At 36.7% G+C, this 19628-nt stretch overlaps 1 protein-coding gene across 2 annotated transcripts in view; it reads left to right on the top strand.

Moving 5' to 3' along the window:
• The window catches only part of hspa12a (heat shock protein 12A), a 51863-nt gene that overhangs the window by 25154 nt on the left and 7081 nt on the right, over positions 1 to 19628 (top strand). The window contains exons 4-11 of one of the 2 annotated variants that reach the window (XM_015346993.2): positions 3216 to 3402; positions 5107 to 5211; positions 5883 to 5999; positions 11221 to 11392; positions 14228 to 14314; positions 16332 to 16436; positions 16787 to 17045; positions 19102 to 19205. In XM_015346993.2, the coding sequence (XP_015202479.1) occupies positions 3216 to 3402; positions 5107 to 5211; positions 5883 to 5999; positions 11221 to 11392; positions 14228 to 14314; positions 16332 to 16436; positions 16787 to 17045; positions 19102 to 19205 (1136 nt within the window). The remainder of the gene's footprint in view (positions 1 to 3215; positions 3403 to 5106; positions 5212 to 5882; positions 6000 to 11220; positions 11393 to 14227; positions 14315 to 16331; positions 16437 to 16786; positions 17046 to 19101; positions 19206 to 19628) is intronic. The other variant, XM_015346994.2, reaches the window with a different exon arrangement.

Below are 19628 nucleotides of genomic sequence, written 5' to 3'. Positions count from 1 at the left end.
TCTTCATGTGCCCTAACTTCCCTACACTGAACTAATCAGAACCAAAATACACGAGTGGCACACGCCCCTCACCTGGTGTGTCTAGACAGAAAACAAACCTACTTGTGCAGAATGTAACCCGATAACCTTACCTATATGTTTTCCCCTGGTGTACAAGTTCACAGTTCACAATAACACAACACGGGTGAACCAATTGATGGGAACAGGTAATACCGAAGAAAACAAGCAAGGAACAGGGTAACAAATGAGCACAAGCAAGGTAAAAAGGAAAGTAACAAGTGCAGGCAAGGTAATAACAAAACACAGGACATCAAAACAAACGAACGAAGCCGAAGCTACAATGAACAAACACGAACACTAGCGAGCAAAATGTGAAAACGAGCCGAAGCTAACCCGAAGTTGAGCCGAAAGCTGACCGAAACTGAAAACTCCCGAGGTCGGAACTTCTTCGGTATTTAAACTGTGGATTTAGTTGCTGATTGGTTGGGAGTTGATTGATGATGATGTCACAACTGCAATGATGGTGTAGTGATGGACCAATTGGTGGGGGGGTGGTACCCAAATACAGGAAGCGGAAAAAACACAAGCATAAGAAAATTAATCCAAGACTGTAGAACATGGAAATGTATTGTTATGCCCACCAGAGAAGTCAGAAATGCAATTGTCTGCTTTGGCAGAAATCACTTCTTGTAGGCGTTTCTTGTAATTGTCTATCTTCAACTTTTTGCTCACTCACCCTTACAGAACTCCTTCATTTGTGTGATATTTGAGGGCTTTCTTGCAAGTACTGCCCGCTTCAAGTCCCTATACAGCATTTCTATGGGGTTAAGATCTGGGGTTTGACTTTTACCCAGAAATGGAATAACCCAAATGTAAAAGTATGAATCCTATTCTATGAATCTTATGTTGAGCAAACATAAGTATAGGGCTACTGTATGTTGCCCTGTACATTTGTATAGAAAATAATGCATTTGATATGAAAAAGGGTGGTCATTTTAGCTGGTCAGGCACAACATCTGTCTCATGAGCTTGATACTGTTTCACATATTTCTTTCCTTCACACTGCAACTTAAATGCAAAACCTGTTTAAGTTACTATAGCTGGAGCACAAGCCAACAGAGTGTACAAATAGCAATTGGTTGCTTCCCCCCATTTTAAAGGAACATGACAAACACAGCTGCATGTATACAACAGCTTTTCAATTTGCATTAATGTCATGGATTGATGAAATGGCAAACTTTGGGTTGCCTAACATATTTCCTGGATAGTGTAAGCATCAATAGAAATGGCACTTCATCACATGGTACATCATTCCAGATAATACATTTTCTGAATATACATGAATAATTTAATTAATAAAATCAGTTCTTTACCTCAATCAGATCACTAAATTTCTTAAGATTGCATTACAGTTTGTGTCTTATTTCAGGGAATGCAATTTAACATCTCTCCAACTGTAGAAATACAATAGCAAGGTCTCGTCAATATATCCAAATAACTGTTTTCCCACCTGGAAAGTGTAACAGCTGCTGTTCTCCTGAGCTGGTTGTGATTAAACTAACAGTGACATCCAGCATCTCCTGAATGACGCTGTACTTGTACTGTCAGGCCACTCATGTCATTTCTCACTGCCTGCTGTCATAAAATAGTGATGATGAGCTGCAGTGCAAAGGACAAGCTCTGTTAGCAGCAGTGGACATCGGAGAATTCTCCGTTTAGAATCTCTTAGCTAGACATCTTACACAAACCAGAAGAGAGACTGTGTTACAGAATACATTTGAACTAGCAGTCTTTCTTATACTGTAGGACTAAGAAGATTGTTAATCTGCTGCTTTTACCTACTATAGTATAAGAGATTCACAAGGCATCCAATTATGTTGGAGGTAGCTCAGGTGAACTTAATGAGAAAATAGTATAATTTTTTGTGTTTTCTTTCTTCTCTTTTCAACGTGGAATAAACGTATTACTTGTTCCATAGTATAATGTGGTTTGACTTCCATTTATATTTCATTTACTGCCCCACAATATGCTCTTCCCTATATGAGCCCTGTGTCATAAATTCATCAGTGTCATTCGTGCTTGAAGAACATATGGCATACTATATCACTGTGGGAATAGAGCTATTTATAAGCCCTGGCCTATCTCTGCAGAAAAGCATGCTTTTCCAATAGAGTAGTATTTCACTCTTGTACCACCTAATGTGATTGCAACTGTCACTCAGGAGTACCTGCCAGATGTCATTTTTGAACAGCACCGTCCTCACAATTCTTCTTTTAAGTCATACACCCATTACAAAGCATGCGTGAATATTAAGGTTTTAAATCCTTTTCTTTTAATCTTTTATTTTTTGTAAAGCTAGCATCATCACTTTTTTCTCTTATATGATTCCAAGATGGAATGCACAGGTTAACATGATCTGATTTACCGACAATAATTTTGTCTCTAGACACCAGAATTACAAATGCATCATTTGCCCATTATAAAGTACTACATTGAGGATTTGCATGGATCCATCCCGTGATTATGTCCTCACTGGATGTCAAATAACTTTGAGATGTGCTGTGTTGTATCAAATATAACTTTGTCAATCCAAAATTATATAAGGATATAAATAAAGGATGGAAATTTGTCTTTGGCATCACTATATTAAAAATGCAAAAAAGTAAGACTTAACATAAAATAAATACATATAAAAAAAAACAATAGTTTTGGAATACATATATACACAAATCTCTCTGCCCAAACTACATTACCATTACAACTAATTTGATAGTTCAATACAGGAAACAGTCACTTACTGTAGCTGCGTTTAATATACCAAATGATTTCTTGTATACTTTCCTTGGCCATAGGCATTCTAAAACTGAAGGCAGCAGATGGAAATGGGAATGAAGAGGATGAGAGTGGTCATCAGTGATAAGCTGAGAGTTTTTTTTAACTGCAATATAATACTCTAAACATCTTATATATACTGTATAATTTATATATCTAAAAATAAATGTAGAGATATATTTGAACAGCTCTTTAAGCTGTTGCTGTGGTCTACCATTTATTTTATTTAATCGTTTAATCAATTTTTTTGTGCCCTGGTTCTTCCAGTTTCTGAAGCTCATTTTAATGTATAGTTGGATTAGTTGGAACCAACATTTTCACTGATATTGGAAATGAAAGCCTTTCCTGTACTTGTTGCTAAATCTTTGTACTGTGTGCACCAGGCGTTGGGAGGGTGGAGATCCTGGAGTGTCCAATCAGAAGACCCCCACTACCATCCTGTTGACTCCAGAAGGGAAGTTCCACAGTTTTGGCTACGCAGCCCGGGACTTCTACCATGACCTGGACCCTAGCGAGTCCAAGCACTGGCTGTATCTTGAGAAGTTCAAGATGACGCTACATACAACCGCTGTAAGGACACGGAACCTTGGCATCCACTATCATAGCATGAGAATTCAATAACAATTTTAAAAAATATCTTGAATGTATATAACTCTAGCACTCATATTTAAATATTGCACCACTCACTTAAAATATATTTAACACTCCAAGCATGTATGATTTCTTTCCTTATCCCCTTAAGCTTTTGAGTTTCTGATCATTTCTTTTTGGATGAAAGATTTTTTGCATTTTTTTTACTGCTGCGATCAAATTTTAAGGTAACAATTATGTGGCATTTGAGAAAGAAACGTAAAATGCAGTCTTTTTTACTGTAATTCGAGAGGATATGTAGCAAATTAACACGTAAACTTGTGTTGTAAAGTTAAAAGAAAAACACTTTTCTTCCAGTGTGTGAATGGCATCGTTTTGTTTATTCGCTTTACTTCAGCATAGACTTAAGCTTTACTGTTCCTTTGCAGCCCGACACACACTGAAGCATCTCCACACCTGAACCTCTATGTAACAGATTAGTGTATGGCAATGTAGCTTGTGGGCAATAAGAATTGAGAAAGCTTTTTAGCCACAAGTGGTGTTTGTGAATCTCTGCATAATCTATCATGTCATTTTAACAACCCTGACATTCTGAAATTTTCTTAACTTTTAGTACTTTTAAAGTTATTGTTACTTTGGGCACATATACTGTATATACTTTGTGACACTTAACATAGCAAAGAATGTTTAAAAGCAATACAAAAATATTAACAATAGCAACAATTTGATTAAGTGAAATGTAATCCCTGGTGTGTTTATAGAATAGGTTAAACAGGTGTTAGTTTATTCTTTGGAGAGTTTTGTTTAAACTGTAGAAGGCTACCAAATACAGGACATCTGTCCCCATTAACTAGACAGGTTTGAGTCTTAACAGAACTGAGAGTTTGGCAGCATGGAGTTCATGAGGACCTCTTAGATATAAATCAAGGAGCAACATGAATGAGAACTCAATGAAAATATTGACCTAACAGTCAGACAGGGCAGGAAACTGTGACTCACATTTAATTGATGAGCACCTGAATTTGGTATACAGGTAGTTCATCTGTGAGTCCAGGTTTATTGAGTGATCAAGAGCATGCCATTTCTGAGCCCCATGAGGTGACAGGAGGATATACATATTTATACAGGTATGCTTAATTATATTAGCTGGCAGTACAATAAAAAGGAGAATCAGGTTGTTGGTTGGGATGTTCAAATAAACAAATTGATTGATCTTTTCATATACAGTATGTATGTTGCTGACACAGAAGGACAGACATTGCAGTGCACACAGTGCAGTGAATAAACAAAATCCTGTACACAGTGAGTTTAGCTACAGTGAATGTACTGTACAGTAATTGTCCTCTAGTGATCCTTGTTCAATTCTGCTAGAATTGTGATCTATGCTTTGGACTCTACTCTGGATTGTAATATTTATGAGATACATTTTTTACACATACACAAAACATCTCTAGAGCAGTTTACATGTTGTGCATGCCTGTTTCAAAGGGACACAGCTAAAAAAATGAATTACACATTTCACAGGAATCCATAAGTTATCATTGTTTGCCTTGAACAAATAGAAAGATGGTATTTTCACTTGCTAATAGTGATGGAGACTAGGTTGTGGTGCAAACTCAATGATATCCCTTGTCTTATTATCAAACCCCTTTTGATAACAGGCCTCTTGCCTTGTCTCTACAGAACCTGTCAGTAGAGACCGAGCTGCAGGCAGCCAATGGAAAGAGAGTAAAAGCCCTGGACATCTTTGCGTATGCTCTGCAGTTTTTCAAGGAGCAGGCACTGAAGGTATCTAGCCAGTGAGATAATGTTATACTGTGAAAAAATATAATTGCTAACTTTCTAGCTCTAGTGTTTTGCAAATGTTTACCATTGTGTAATTATATTTAGTTTTACTCATAGAGCAACATTGAGTGTAAGAAGATATTTGCTGATAAGAAAAAAATTCTGAATTATAGTGAATTAATTTTTAGAAAATGCATCTGTTTTTCAAAGACTCTAGCTCAACTTTCTGGAAAAAAAACAGTCAGACATTTTGTTTACAGGTGCTTAAAAAAAAAACTATACGCTTCCCAGCAGTGCATGTGCAATATGTATTAGAGAACAAATACAAATAGGAGAAAAGGCACAAAGTAAATTGCCACAATAAAGCCACAGTTGCACATTAAAAGCTACAGTGAAAAGATTGGTTTTAAGAATGTCTCTGTGTTGCAGTGTTTTCTGGGATTTGGGCAGTAAGTTCTAAAGACGTGGTGCTACACATTGGAAGGTTCCGTTTCCAATTATAAAAAATATACAATTATTTTAAAAGCGTCTGAAACGAAGACTAGGTATTGGGTTTATGACCCTTACTGTAATAGCTACATAATAGGGGTTTTCAGGGATGCACGTGTATTACTAAAAAGACCATGACATGCTATCTGAATGGCTTTTGTCACATGTTGTGTTGTCTACTTCAGGAGCTCAGCGACCAAACGGGCTCCGAGTTTGACAACGCGGATGTGAGATGGGTGATCACTGTGCCGGCCATTTGGAAGCAGCCGGCAAAGCAGTTTATGAGACAGGCAGCTTATAAGGTAAAACCTTAAACAGTAGAGAAACAAAGGACAGGTTGGCTTGCTAAGAAAGCTTTTGACTCTGTGTTTTGGCTCATTAAGCATTTATAAATGCACAGTAAATATTCCTGGAAAGTGTGACTTTTGTGACTGCAAAGAAATCAGAACCCGCTGAGATCGGCCCACTGCACTTTTTTTTGCACTGGCTTCCAAAAGAATTGCATAGAAAATGTACTGGAATTCGGGAATACTGATGATGCCCTCAGCCTCACCACAGAACATAAGAACATTAATTAATTATTAACATTGATTATTCTACATTGATTACTTAGTCTCTGGGAAATAAATTGCCTAGTGACGGGTAAAGAAGAAATGAATTCTTGCTCAAGCAGGTCTCTTAACCTTTCATGATTCCAAGCTGCTCAAAAAAGGCTTCTGACAGGTCAAGTCCAGTCTCCTTTGGTTCTTTGGATTCAAAAATTTCCCAATTTAAATGGTTTGAAAGGTGTTTTTATAAATAGTACAAACATTATAAGAGAAAAAATAAAATTAACATGTAACCCATTTAATAATTTTACGGGTATGACAAATTGGAAAGCAAAACTACTGAAAAGTTATTTTAGTGTATTTAAATGCTTTAGTTGGATCAGGTCAGATGAATTATCTGTGGACATTCTATGCTAGTTGGTTCTTTTTTGAGATTCTTCTTTCTTACCTGAAAGTTAAGGACAAAGTAGGTCACAAAATAGTAAAGCTTTATGTAAAGATGACAAAATGTTCTAAGGTCAAAAATCTACTATTATGATTGTGTTGTAGACATATTTTCATTAAAATGCAAATACTATACACTGAAATTGTCCTGTGTGACTAGTGTTTATAAGTTAATTATCTATTGTGCTAAAAAGGGACAGCATCTTTGGCTCATTTATCTTTTCTTTAATATCTTTGATTCTGTGAGCTTTTCATAAAACTAATCTCTCAGCAATTGCTCATTCATAACGTTTTAGTTTTACAAATCTAATTTTGCTGTAAGGTATACTACCACCAACAGGCCAATAAAAAAATGTTGCCCCCCAAAATACTGCAGGACTCACGTGTCTATGTCGGCATAAAGCAATGTACAGTACATATCACACTAAATGTGGGACCCTTCTATAATGGAGGACTCGAGAGGATGTGCCTGAAATGTTCGTCTGGGAAGGTGGGGAAGGCAGTTTTCCTGCAGAATGAGCTCATCATGTTTTTGCATCATTGTGCCACACCCCCTTCTCCTCAGCCAAAAACTGAGCAAGAGCCTGAGCAGTGCCTGATGCTCTGAGTCATCACAACAGTATGAGCTTCCAGAACTCTCTTAGGATTGCTCTCACAACAATGCCCTTCAGACAGCATACAACTGCTGTAAATATTGTGTGAATCAACAGCTGTTGCATACTGTAGAAAGAGTGGTCTATCAAAACATGTAAGAAGAACTTACTATTATTATTTTTGAACTTACATGTTCTTTTTCTTTAGCGTTTTTCAGATACATTTCTGAGCTGTGCAGAATCCAAGAGAAGAGTGAGCTAGAAAATCTGTTTTTGTTGGCTTGGTTGTTTAGCTTAATTGAAATTCAGACTAACTTTCCCATAATCGTTTGGACATTGGTTAAGACTAGTGGAACTGCTCAAGGGCTCATTCATTGCAGTCCTGTGCTTGAGAGCCGAATGGATCCTGTGATCTACACTTGTGCACAGCTGGGCAAATGCCACTGTTATTAGGTGGTTTGAAGCTTGTCAGACAGTCCTTGGCTTGTCAGGGCTCCTGGAATAAGGTCAGTGACTGTAGCCCAGTCCATCCAGACACAGCTGTGCCAGTTGTCACATACTGTAAGCTGAACTGACATTTTCCAGAAGGTGCTGACTCAGTTTTAATCTGTTCGGGTGGCATGCACTAAAAAAGATAAAGGCAGCAGCAGATGTAGAAACGAGAGAAGAGATGCTCAGAAAGAACATTTGCAAAAGAGATTTCCAGCTAAAGCTGTCTTTTCTTTTTGATAAGCTGTGTAAAACACTCCCTTCTCTTTTGACATGATAGGGTTTTTCTTTTATATGGTGATTTCATATCATTGGCATTGCATACATTTGTCTTAAAATACTCACTTTGAAATAAAGGCACCCATTCGTTGCCTTTTTACATACGGTGTTTGAAAATAGGGCAAGACTTTTTATGAATATAAAAGCCCCTAACCTGAAGCAGATTACACATGCGCTTTTAAAATAAAACACTCATGGAGTATTCTGCATGATGTCATTCTAGGACAAGAACTGCGTCACATGTTGTTGTGGACACTACAGAACAAAATGAAAGCCATAATCTGTCATTATTTTGTGGACTACTCCTAGAATTCACAAAGCTTTCCTGGGTTCAGCATCAATTATAAATCCTTACAAAGTCTTCTGCAAAAATGATCATCACTCACATTACCCTGTACTCAGTTATAATGCAGTTTATTCTGCACAAAGCACATTTTATACATTTATCTTTCCGAAACATTACTTCATCCTTCGCACACTAATTAAGTGCTACTGCTCTTCATTATGGGATCTGCAGTGGGAGCCCTGTGGTCACTGCAGTGTGTTTCTGCAGTGACTCAGCGTCTTTGCTGTCATGCTTCTACTCCACAGGGGAGAATCGCAATCCTCTTCTTACCTCCATGAACACAGGCAGCACATTAAGGCATGATTCATTTTTATACTCACAGGCAAAAGTTTAGAAAGCTCTAGAATAAAAATGAGAAAAAAAAACAATTTTTCCCCCAAACAGTAATTGTATTGCTTGCCAGAGAGTAAATATATCTATGACAGAAATGTTATGTGTATTAATAATGACAAGACAAACACTATGCTACAGACAACAAAACGTCCACACAAGTTACTATACATACAGTGTTTACAAACAAGGTGTTTTAGAATCCTAACATTCTAATCACCGTGAAAAAAACCCAGACTTACCAAGTATTAAACTCTTAAATAATGCCTACAGAGGGCAAAAAAGCTGCTTTCTAAATACATGCAATACAACCTGCAGTTAAATCTCTTTCTCTGCACCCCGGATGCCACAAAATAAATGGGAGCCTATTTCCCTATTCTAAAAATGCACCCACAGGCAGGAAAGAGGTCTCTAACCAAGTTTTCTTTTACCCAGGAAACCAAAGTTCCCTAAAAAACAGAAAATAGCACGCTCTCTCTAGCAAGGTTCAGATACTTAACTCCAGTCAGGTTTGGTCTGGATGATCATGAAGTAGGTGCTCTCGCCTGGTGCAAACTTCAAGTTCCAATTCCTCTGTTGTGGTTTGACCTTCTTTCTCTCCTCTCTTCTTTCTCTTCTTGTTGTCTCTTCTCCTCTCTGTGGTCTTTATGTGATCTTATATGGTGTGTTTCCGGACTGCTCATTGACAGTCATTAACCCACAACTTAATTACCTAGGTATACCAAGGTAAACTTTACTTTTTTTTTGGGATCGGGGAGCCCCCCACATCTCAGCAAACATCCCCTCTGCTTTGAAACTAGAAGTGTTTATACTGCCAGGTGTTACACACTATCTCAACTCTTAGAGACACTTCCTAGTCACCTATAGCTGTAACAGTATCATATTAATTTGGTTTGTTATACTGTGTACAATGAGAAGTTGATTTACCTATCAAAGGTGTTACAGAGAGGGCACATTATTTTTTTAATTCCACTCTCATTGTGTAAGTATGGAGGACATGACGTAGACATACTGTATACTGAACTCTGATAATGACAACCACTCTGCACACTGAAGGTCTGAGGTGACAGGTTGCGTGCGAGAAACAATAGTTATGATGTGTGTTTAAGTGCCTTGGGGCTTCAGGTATGCCCTTTGGAACATGTTCTGCAACTCTGCTTCACAGCATATCCTATACACAGACAATTCACGTGTTCAAAAAAATCCCAGTGACACTCATGGAATCTCATTTTCAATCAATTTCCAATCTCAATAAATCATAGCCATGTTCAATGCAATTACGTCTTCGGGGGGAAAAATGAAAAGAACTGAAAGAAACAATTTGAATTTAAATGTTTAATTATAGTAATTATTTATTCTTTGTAGTTACTACTGTGTGAATGATAAAAGCAGTTTTTCAAGATGGACAGCAGCAGGTTTTTTCCTTTGTGTTCCCTTTTCTATGCCAACCGATTGATGTTGACAGGATTACAGAATGAGATTGTCATGAATGATTATTTCGGTAGTCAGAAGATAGACAATAGGGGTTCATTTGTTTCCTCAAAATAAAACTATGTCATCAGACTCTTCACTATCTCTCACAGCTGTACCTCATAGCCATCAGATATTTATTAGATATTGACTTAATTTTTGTGTTCTAGAACATCAGTTGAGAAGTTGATTGAATAAGTATTAAACCCATATTTATGACATTCAAAGTGAAGTGTAGCTTTAGATTCCTATTAGTTTCATCAGTTATTCTGACAGACAAACAATTTACCATTCTGCTTTGGTAAGTGGGTATGAATACGGAATTATGTCATGTTCAACTTAATGCGTGCTCAGTTGGACTGAAAATGAAAATGGGAACGAGCACAGTCCTGAATGTCCTTGGATGAAAAAAAAACTTTTGTTAAATTACTGTAAAGTTTCATGCTTTGTTAAGATTCCTTATTACGTCTGGACATTCTTGGAAGTATTGCAATCTAAATTATATTTCAGTAGGGTATTAACTGTAAAATTTACAAAAAATAGAACTAATTAAGAGAATTTCAAAATATCATATCTTGCTTTTTACAACAGATTCATCAATACAGTTGGTAGGCATTGAGAATTAGTCATATGTATATGATATAGAAATGGCAAAATATGATTATTTATAAGTGTGTTAACTAAATAACTTTTCAAAAATAATTTGTTCTGAGGGGCTCATTACTTTGTAAACAATTGATATGTAATGAATTATGTGTCATGAGAATTAAATTGTTAAATTCTTCAAATACTTCTGTTTTTGTTAAACTGGACTTTATTGTGTTGCAGTTTCCATATCGAGAGGATTAAGATTTTGTTGATGAAAACAAGCTTTAAATGTTGAACCTGTTTTGTTTAAAATTACACTTAAAGCAACTGAACCAGAGTGTACACAGAGGATTTCTTTTGAGCTTCTACACAAAATAAAAAGTGCTGTTTTCCACATGGATCCAACCTCTTGTTTTCCTGTTTTCCTCCTGTTCAGTCTGGCCTGGTTACCCCTGACAACCCTGAGCAGCTAATCATAGCCCTGGAACCGGAAGCTGCTTCCATCTACTGCAGGAAGCTCCGCCTCCACCAAATGATTGACTTGAGCTGCAAGACGGCTGTGAATGGCTGCAGTCCAACAGAGAATGTGGGAGCTGGGATGACACAGGGTAAACTAGTGTGTGGGGCATTGAATAATGACTAGATGATGAGATGTCTTTGTAGACTTCACAGTCCAAATCACAGTCAGCACCTGGGGCGCCCACTAGATAAATACCATTGTGGAGCAAAGAACAATATCCATATTCCAGTTTATGCTGAGATGAGATTTGCATGAGAGCTTGCATCTTACAGTGAGAAGTACCTGTGATGGAAACCATTTTCAGAATGATTTTAGAATGGGTCAGTCACTTTTCATAAAGTGGGGCTTTTCAGAAAATATTTTTTGTAATTTGATTGTAGGGATTTATATAGTAATATACCCAATGATGATCCATAAAGGCATCATTGATGCTTTCTATGAGGTTTGAATTTGCAACATCTTAATACAATCAAATTTTTTTGTTTGTTTCCATAGTCCTCTCTGACTAAATAACACATCATTCTCAGTATTACAGCTTAGCAGTCACTGGATACAGTAATTAACAGGATCCTAATACCTTCCTGTATACAATATCAACTGTCAGACTTCCATGTCTGTTTAGTTGCCTCTAGAATGTGTATGTTTTTGTGAATACTAGCTTATGAATCAGTTGCTAAACAGTGCATATGCGTATTAGTGCATTGCAGGTGTTTGTTTTACAAGGTGGGTATAGAAGTACAAATGAATCATGTTGTATGCAAACCTTGTGTTTGCAGAAGAAATGGGAAGCAACCATTGTACATTGAGACTTGTAAAATATTATAGCCCCCCTAGAAAAATAATTATTATTAACATTTGCATCATGTTTTATAAAATAGTTGTACCTATTATTTTACTTTAAACTTGCATGATTCTTACTTCATTAACACTCCCAGTTTTATTGAATGATGCATGCTTTCTGCTGTGTCAACAGCTGCAAACCTCTAACGTACTTACCAAATAAGTGCACCAGTTGCTATATTCCAAAAGTTCTTAAGTGAAGCTCCATGTGCCTCCTAACATTTTCTTTCGGTGTTGTTCATTAAGAGTTTAATGAGAATAGGAGGTCAATTGAGGTTCATCCGAGTTGCAAAGCTCCCTTCAACACTGAAATTCAATTAATGTTTTTGCCAGCAGTGAAAGCAGCAACAGCAAATCCATATGGGAAGACTTTTTCTAATAGTTGTCACTAAATTGCAATTTAGTTTTTAGGATGTTGTGGTCATAGGACATTTTCTATGACCGGACAAAATAATGGGCAGTTTTTTGCATTTGAGGTTAAAAACATAATGCACTTGTGTCAGTTTGCTCTGAAATCTGGCCTAGTTAGTGACTGAATTGCACTTTTATTTGCAATTAGTCGCATGTGTTTTATTTGTTACTTCTGTTGTTAGTTCAGAAATTTGCAAGCTATCCCAATACCCAATAGTTCTGCCATGCTTGCAAGTAATAATGCTTTTTTTATTTGCCTGCAAATATTTTTGCATGCTTAGTTTATTTTAATCACAGTGGTCTTTATTTTGATGATTGCTACATTTAAATAACTGTATGAAATGCTTCTAGATTGCATTTATTAATATTATATAGGAAAAAAACAATAGATTGAGATTAAGAATAACCTTTATTTTGGTATTATTTCCAGGGTTTGGAGCTAGATATATAAAGAATATCATGCAAAATAAATGTTGCTTTTGTCTTTTTATTAATTTATTAGTTATACTGTGGAATGTATGTTCGTGTTTAATATGGTGAAACAGAACTAAATTGTTTATGGAATGAAGCACAGTGTCTTCATAAATAATATCTTGCACATGAGGTGAAAATTTGAACTGAACTCCAAACTCCAGGGCTAAACTGAGTTGGTGCAGTTTAGCCCTTGAAGGTTCACTTCTGTACATCACATTTTAATGAAATAACCATAACATCATCAAACTGCTCCAAAGTGTACTTACAGTCTGTGGTAGAAAGGTTGCCTAAACTGACAATCTGAGTAGTTAAAGATTATATAGCCGGTAGAATTCTGATGCTTTTATTATTCTTTAGATTCATTCTCTTATTGGTTTATCTAAATTCATTGTTCATCAGTAAGAATATGTCAAAGATTAGTGTCTAATCAAAGAATACCAAGAAGTGCAAGTTAATAGGGCCTTTGTTCTTAGAAAAGATAGTTACCAGCCTCAAAGTAAAAGTAACGACAGAGATGATTTGATAAGACAACAGCCACTGTCTGAATGTTGTGGTTTAAGAAGGTGTGCTTTTGGTAGAGAATTGATTATAGAGTGGCATGTTCAGAACTCCTCAAGACTAAAAACAAGAGGTTCTGCCTTAAGGTACAGCGCAGACCTACGTGTGAGGAGAGTTGATGCAGACTTAATGCTGCCTGAGCCGCCGACTGTTGTTCCCTGCATGGGAGAGCTGAGCAACCTTGACATGGCAGTGATGGCATTCTCACACTGCGCTCTACATCGAGGACTTGAGCTTACACAGCACTGTTATTTAATTCCAATTCCAGTACATTGAGAAATTGATCTGTATTAAATTTGATATTTTTGGCCACATTTCCAATTGCTCTGGTAGCAGGAGGCAGAAGTGTGGAGTCGCAGTTTGGACTGTAGACATAGAACCACAGTACAAGCTAATGGGTTTCAACCATGAGTGTGACCGTGCTGGTGTACCCGTGAGCATGGCATTTCACTCAGATTGCTTTAGTGCGAAGCCCAGCCATATAAATGAGTAGAGATGTAAAGTGCTTTGGATGAAAATGTCAACTGGAGTAAATTAATATCCATCTGTTACATTTCACTCTCTTGCCTGCTTTTTTAAAACGCAGCTTTTCAGCACTTGCCATCTTGCATTGAGTCATGTTCTTTCTATCAATAACCAGCTAAGGAGCATGTCCGGCGCAATCGGCAGAGCCGCACCTTTTTGGTGGAAAATGTCATAGGAGAGCTTTGGTCGGAGCTGGAAGAAGGTAGAGTGTTCCTTTATTGCTTTTTACATCACTCATCGTTTGCTCTTGCTGGTTCTTAGCTTGCTGGCAATGACACTGTGGTCTTTTCATAAATGACCACCAGTCACCCTGCTTAATAACACTTGCAGATTAACAATCTGACAAAACCACATTCTTTGTTTCTCTCACATTTCTGGTCTTGTGTGACTTTGTGTAACTGCAGTCCAATATGGTCAAGGGACCATACGTGGTCGGTGGATGTTCTTTATTAGACTATAGTGTCCAGCATGTTGTGGAGAAAGGATGGCTTCTCATTAAATAAAAATGTTCCTTGTTGTACTGGTAAAATTATAATGTACATTTGTACTGTAATTGGATGAAGTGATTCTTATGATGAGGAGATGGCTGAGATGCAATTCCATTACATAATGTTTCAAGACAGGTGGTGAGGACACATAAGAAAGCACTAATATATTAGCCCTCAGATTTTTAGAAGAAAAAATGTCTGGGGAAAAATGTCTACCACACCAAACTAAACTGAGTGCACTGCCAGGAAATATCATTACAGATTTTACTGGGAAAAATGTTCCCGATACTTTGTAAAATAATCTACAACTAGATTTAACTGCGTGAAAACAATCAAATGAAATAAAAAACAATCAAAACAAAATATCAGATGGAATGTTGATGGGATGGAAGCAGGTTTTCTCTGAAGTGTGATAGAATGAAAAATTATAAAGTATTGTTTAAACTCCCCATCTTTCTAAAATTCTACTCTGGTATAAATTTGTACATATGTGAATACAGTTCACTTGATTTAATTATGAAGAAAGACTCTGTATGGTAGAGCATGGGTCTTTTGTACAAATTGACATGTTTTCAATGGGTCAGTGCATGGCACAGCTGTTGTGATATTCAATTTTTATACTCCAAAATAGGTAGAAAATGGGTTTAATAAATGACTTTGTTCTCCTTGTGTATACAGATGTAGCAGTACAAGAAACGGTATATTTTCTTTGTTGGTTTTATGCAATTCCTGGAGCTGTATTTTTTTTTTATAAAATAAAATTGTGCATTTATCAATGGTATGAAATGAAAGATCCATGGATATGTTTTGCTTTGAGCTATATACTGTAATTGGTGATAGGTTCTGTTTTTAAACCAGTATTATAAAATATTCTGCAAATTAAAAATTAAAATCTGGTGTGACTTTTAGTGTGCTATTTTTAGGTTTGTATCATCAGCAGTTGTATTCTACTTTGTCTCTCAGTATTCTGAAATGTAGTAAGAGGAAACATACTTAAAATTAGAGGAAGGGTGTCAGAGGAATCATGGTATGGACCTGTTGCGGGGACTCATCTCCATTTAAACAGGAAACTCCAGTCTTGGACTGCATGATACACACTAGTGTGTCAATTTGACCTGGATAATCCCAAATGATTCCATTCTTGTATGTATTTAGGATTATTTGATACTAGGAGTCTAGTTCTGATCATGTTATAAAACGGCTTGATCTCCATACACTTATTACTTTATTCTTTCATGCATAGTGTGTTACTTAATGTCCATCTAGAAGAGAACACAGTATAGAAAGCTTAATGTACTGACAGGAGAAACCCCAAACAATTCTTTTTTAGAACTCCAGGCAAGAGGTAATAACTTGGAGGAAGTTCTACAAGTGTGCTTGGGCAGTCCAACTCTAGTCCTGGTGCGCCAGTTCGTCTGAAGGCTTGCTAGGTCTCTAAAGCAGTACCAATACCTAGTCCTACAGCATTAATCTGAAGAAGATTATTCTGGAGTTACATCAATTTATTGGTATAATTTTATATGTTTGTTGCACTTTTATAATACAAATAAATACCAATGTATAGACCTATTTGTGCCAAGTAGAACTGAAATCCATTAGCAGGATCTAGTTTGAAGACATATTCATCTTTGGGATGCTTTCAGATAGAAAGCTGCCACTCGGCAATCATTTTATACCAGATCAAGCAAGACTTTTCTTTGTCTGACTGTATGTCTGTTTGCTTTTCTATAGGCGATCGCTATGTAGTTGTGGACTGTGGAGGAGGCACAGTGGATCTGACAGTTCACCAGATCAGGATGCCTGAAGGTCATCTGAAGGAACTTTATAAGGCTTCAGGTAAAGAATGCCTTGGGTTCTACCATTTTTCAACATGCTAACAAGATTTGTGCGTCATCACAATTACAGCTCTTGTTTTTTCTAATACAGTGTTCTACAGTGTTTCCTGGCTTTTCACACTATAAATTTCAGCTGCCTTGAATAAGCATTGACTACAATATTTGCATCAAAAAAGCTTTCATGGGCTCTGCTCTGGATTTTCCAGAGTCCCTTGGTACTGCATTCTAAACCCCCAAACCCTGCAACAGTGTCAGAAAAGACCCAACCATGTGCTGGGTGGAGGGGTGTAGAGGCATCATCCTCAGCACCCCATTTCTAATTCCAGTTTGTTTTTCTGTTTTTATTTGCAGGGGGTCCTTATGGCTCTATTGGTATAGACTACGAATTTGAAAAGCTACTGTGCAAGATCTTTGGGGCAGATTTCATAGAACAGTTTAAGATCAAGCGACCGGCAGCCTGGGTGGATCTAATGATTGCGTTCGAGTCTCGGAAGAGAGCAGCAGCACCAGACAGAACCAACCCCCTGAACATCAACTTGCCCTTCTCCTTCATTGACTACTACAAGAAGTACCGGGGTCACAGTGTGGAGCACGCGCTGCGCAAGAGCAAGTGAGTGTCCTGGGCTTCGCTGCTCGTCTCGGGAAGAGCTCAGAAAGAATCACCGACCGCATATGCAAATTACTTTCATAAAACACCTCAGGGAGGACTTTAGGATGTGTCCTGCTCTCCAAAGACCAGCTTCCTTAATCCTTAGCATGACATTTTGGGGTTCCTGCCTAGCTTTCACTTTTTGCTAAATTTTTTGACTTGTTCATTGGTGAAATGCTTCAAGAGTAGAACACACAAAATGATTAGCTTGTTATCTTCCGTCCTTACTTTTAGTTTACAGTTGTAGTTTTTTTTATAACTATTCAGATTGTGCCTGTAAAGATGGCGGGGGAGGTAAATACAAAAATACACTTATATATTAATCAAACCTGTCTTGTATAGCTAATGTCTTAAAAGCGAACTGTCTGTCATTAGCCAGTCTGTGATTACACATTGGCTTTATGAGACCTTATCTGTAGGAATAATAAAAATAGCAAATAATAGCTCCTTCTACATGGTGTTAGTTAGATTGTTAGATTTGTTAGTTTAGAATCTTTGAATAGAGAATCAATCCCTAAAAGCCTAGCTTTTAAGTTCTTCCCCAGAGCTGTGAAGACACCCTCCACCTCCTAGTTTTATGTTTACAAAAATATCGAATGGAAGCTGTAATGAGAGCTCAGTACCCTGTCAGCACTAATACAGAGCTTTCTGGCTGTGTCAGATTTCATGGATGTTGCCAGTGATTCCATCAGAGCATTCACAGATGCTTAGCTTTTCAAACAAAAAGCGTTTCTTCTTATTTTGGCACTATGGCATATTAACCTTTTGCTATTGTTATGGTACCGTGGATTAGATTTCCTCTTCTCAGCCACCCCTTTAAATACAACTTTGTAGAATCTGTACTTTTGTTATTTAATATCTGACTTGTTAAGTATGTTATTGTTTGTGTGTAGCTCTCAATATCTACTGTTAGTAGACATGAAGCGTTTCTGACACAAAAGCTTCTAAAAAAAGCAAATTAATGGCTTGTGGGTCTATGAATTGTTGAAGCACTATGCACGGAAGCTTTTGCTTGCTTCAGTATTTTGACTTTTTTTACACAAAATATTCCAAAATTCTATTTCATGAGCTTGCAACAAGGATTGTAATGACAGGTGAAGACCAATTATCTGCTTTGCTCCTGTCTGAAAGTATACATAGAGCCATAATTATAACTCTTCTCTAGCCAATAATATAATATATTATGCTAAACTTGTGGAAAACTAGGACTTACATTAAAGCAAAGACAGATGTTTCAGCTGTGATATTCAAGAGATGTCAGTGTGTGATATTATCAGTCTTTTGGCCAGCACTATATGAAGTGTATGCAGCTGGATATTTTAATATCTTTCTGTTACCTTCACCTCTTCTGTTCATTTATTTTCTGATATTCCTTATTGAAATATTAATGAACATTTACTACACTGAGTTAAGCCTATCTGATATCCATGTCTTGTGTTTGCTGACTTCTGTAAATCATTATACTTTTGCCGATTATTGATCCTATGTTAGTAGAAGGGTATCATTTCCAGACATTTTGCACAATAACTGGAAATGTGCGATCTGATAATAGCACTTTGAAGTAGCTTGGGAGATGAAGAAAGCCTATAAAACATTAGCCAGACTCCATGTCATGTGATATAGCATTCGGATATGGAGTTGTTCTTATTAATTCATTGCGTGTTTATCAAGTTCATTAATCCTGCTTTAGTTTTAATTCCAGGTAATATTTACAATGTATTTGTCCATTTTATTCATATTTTATTTTTTTTAGATATTGTTTCCTTGTGAGCACTGTGTTAACATATATGTGGTATTATCGGAATCTTTAAACATGCTGTTGAAGATTAACTTATTGATAAATAGTTCTTTTTATAAAATCGACAATATGTAGCCTTTCCGAGAGAAGGTGTTATTCAGAATTTCCGATAATTAAAAACCTAAACAATGTAGGATTCTTGTATTGTATATGTTTATCAGCAAAGTGCCACTTGTTTCTTCCCGAAACATTGTCTTTTTAATTTAATTTCTTTTATAGTGTGGACTTTGTGAAATGGTCATCTCAAGGAATGTTGAGAATGAACCCAGATGCAATGAACGCCCTTTTTAAGCCCACCATTGACCACATTATACAACATCTCAGTAAGTACTCAGTGTAATCTCTGAATGCAAGACTAAAAAATCGTACTCCTAACTGGTCTGCATTTATCCTCTTAGAATAAAGAAATTGTCACATATATATTGTTATAGAAAATGTAACATTGCAAATATGCTAATTTTATATTTTTATATAATAATTTTAATTTTCTTAACACCCCCCCCCCCCAAAAAAAAAATATTTTCTACTTATTCTATATTTTTTGTACATGAAAGTATATCTGTCTTAGTTTTCAGATTGCATCTTGGCCAAGGGATGCAAAGAGATTTTCTGCAGTACTCTACCTTAAAATTGAAAATGGCAAGTCTGGGTAGAAATTCAAACAATGTAATCTGTAGATGGTTTCCCTCTTTCCCTACCAAATATAAACCCTTCTGATGTATTAATAGTCTAACACATTAATGAAG

Source organism: Lepisosteus oculatus, chromosome 4 (genome assembly GCF_040954835.1).
Source record: "Lepisosteus oculatus isolate fLepOcu1 chromosome 4, fLepOcu1.hap2, whole genome shotgun sequence".
NCBI lineage: Eukaryota > Metazoa > Chordata > Actinopteri > Semionotiformes > Lepisosteidae > Lepisosteus > Lepisosteus oculatus.
Note: the sequence above shows the minus strand (reverse complement) of the source record. Positions and strands in the feature narration are given on the sequence as shown.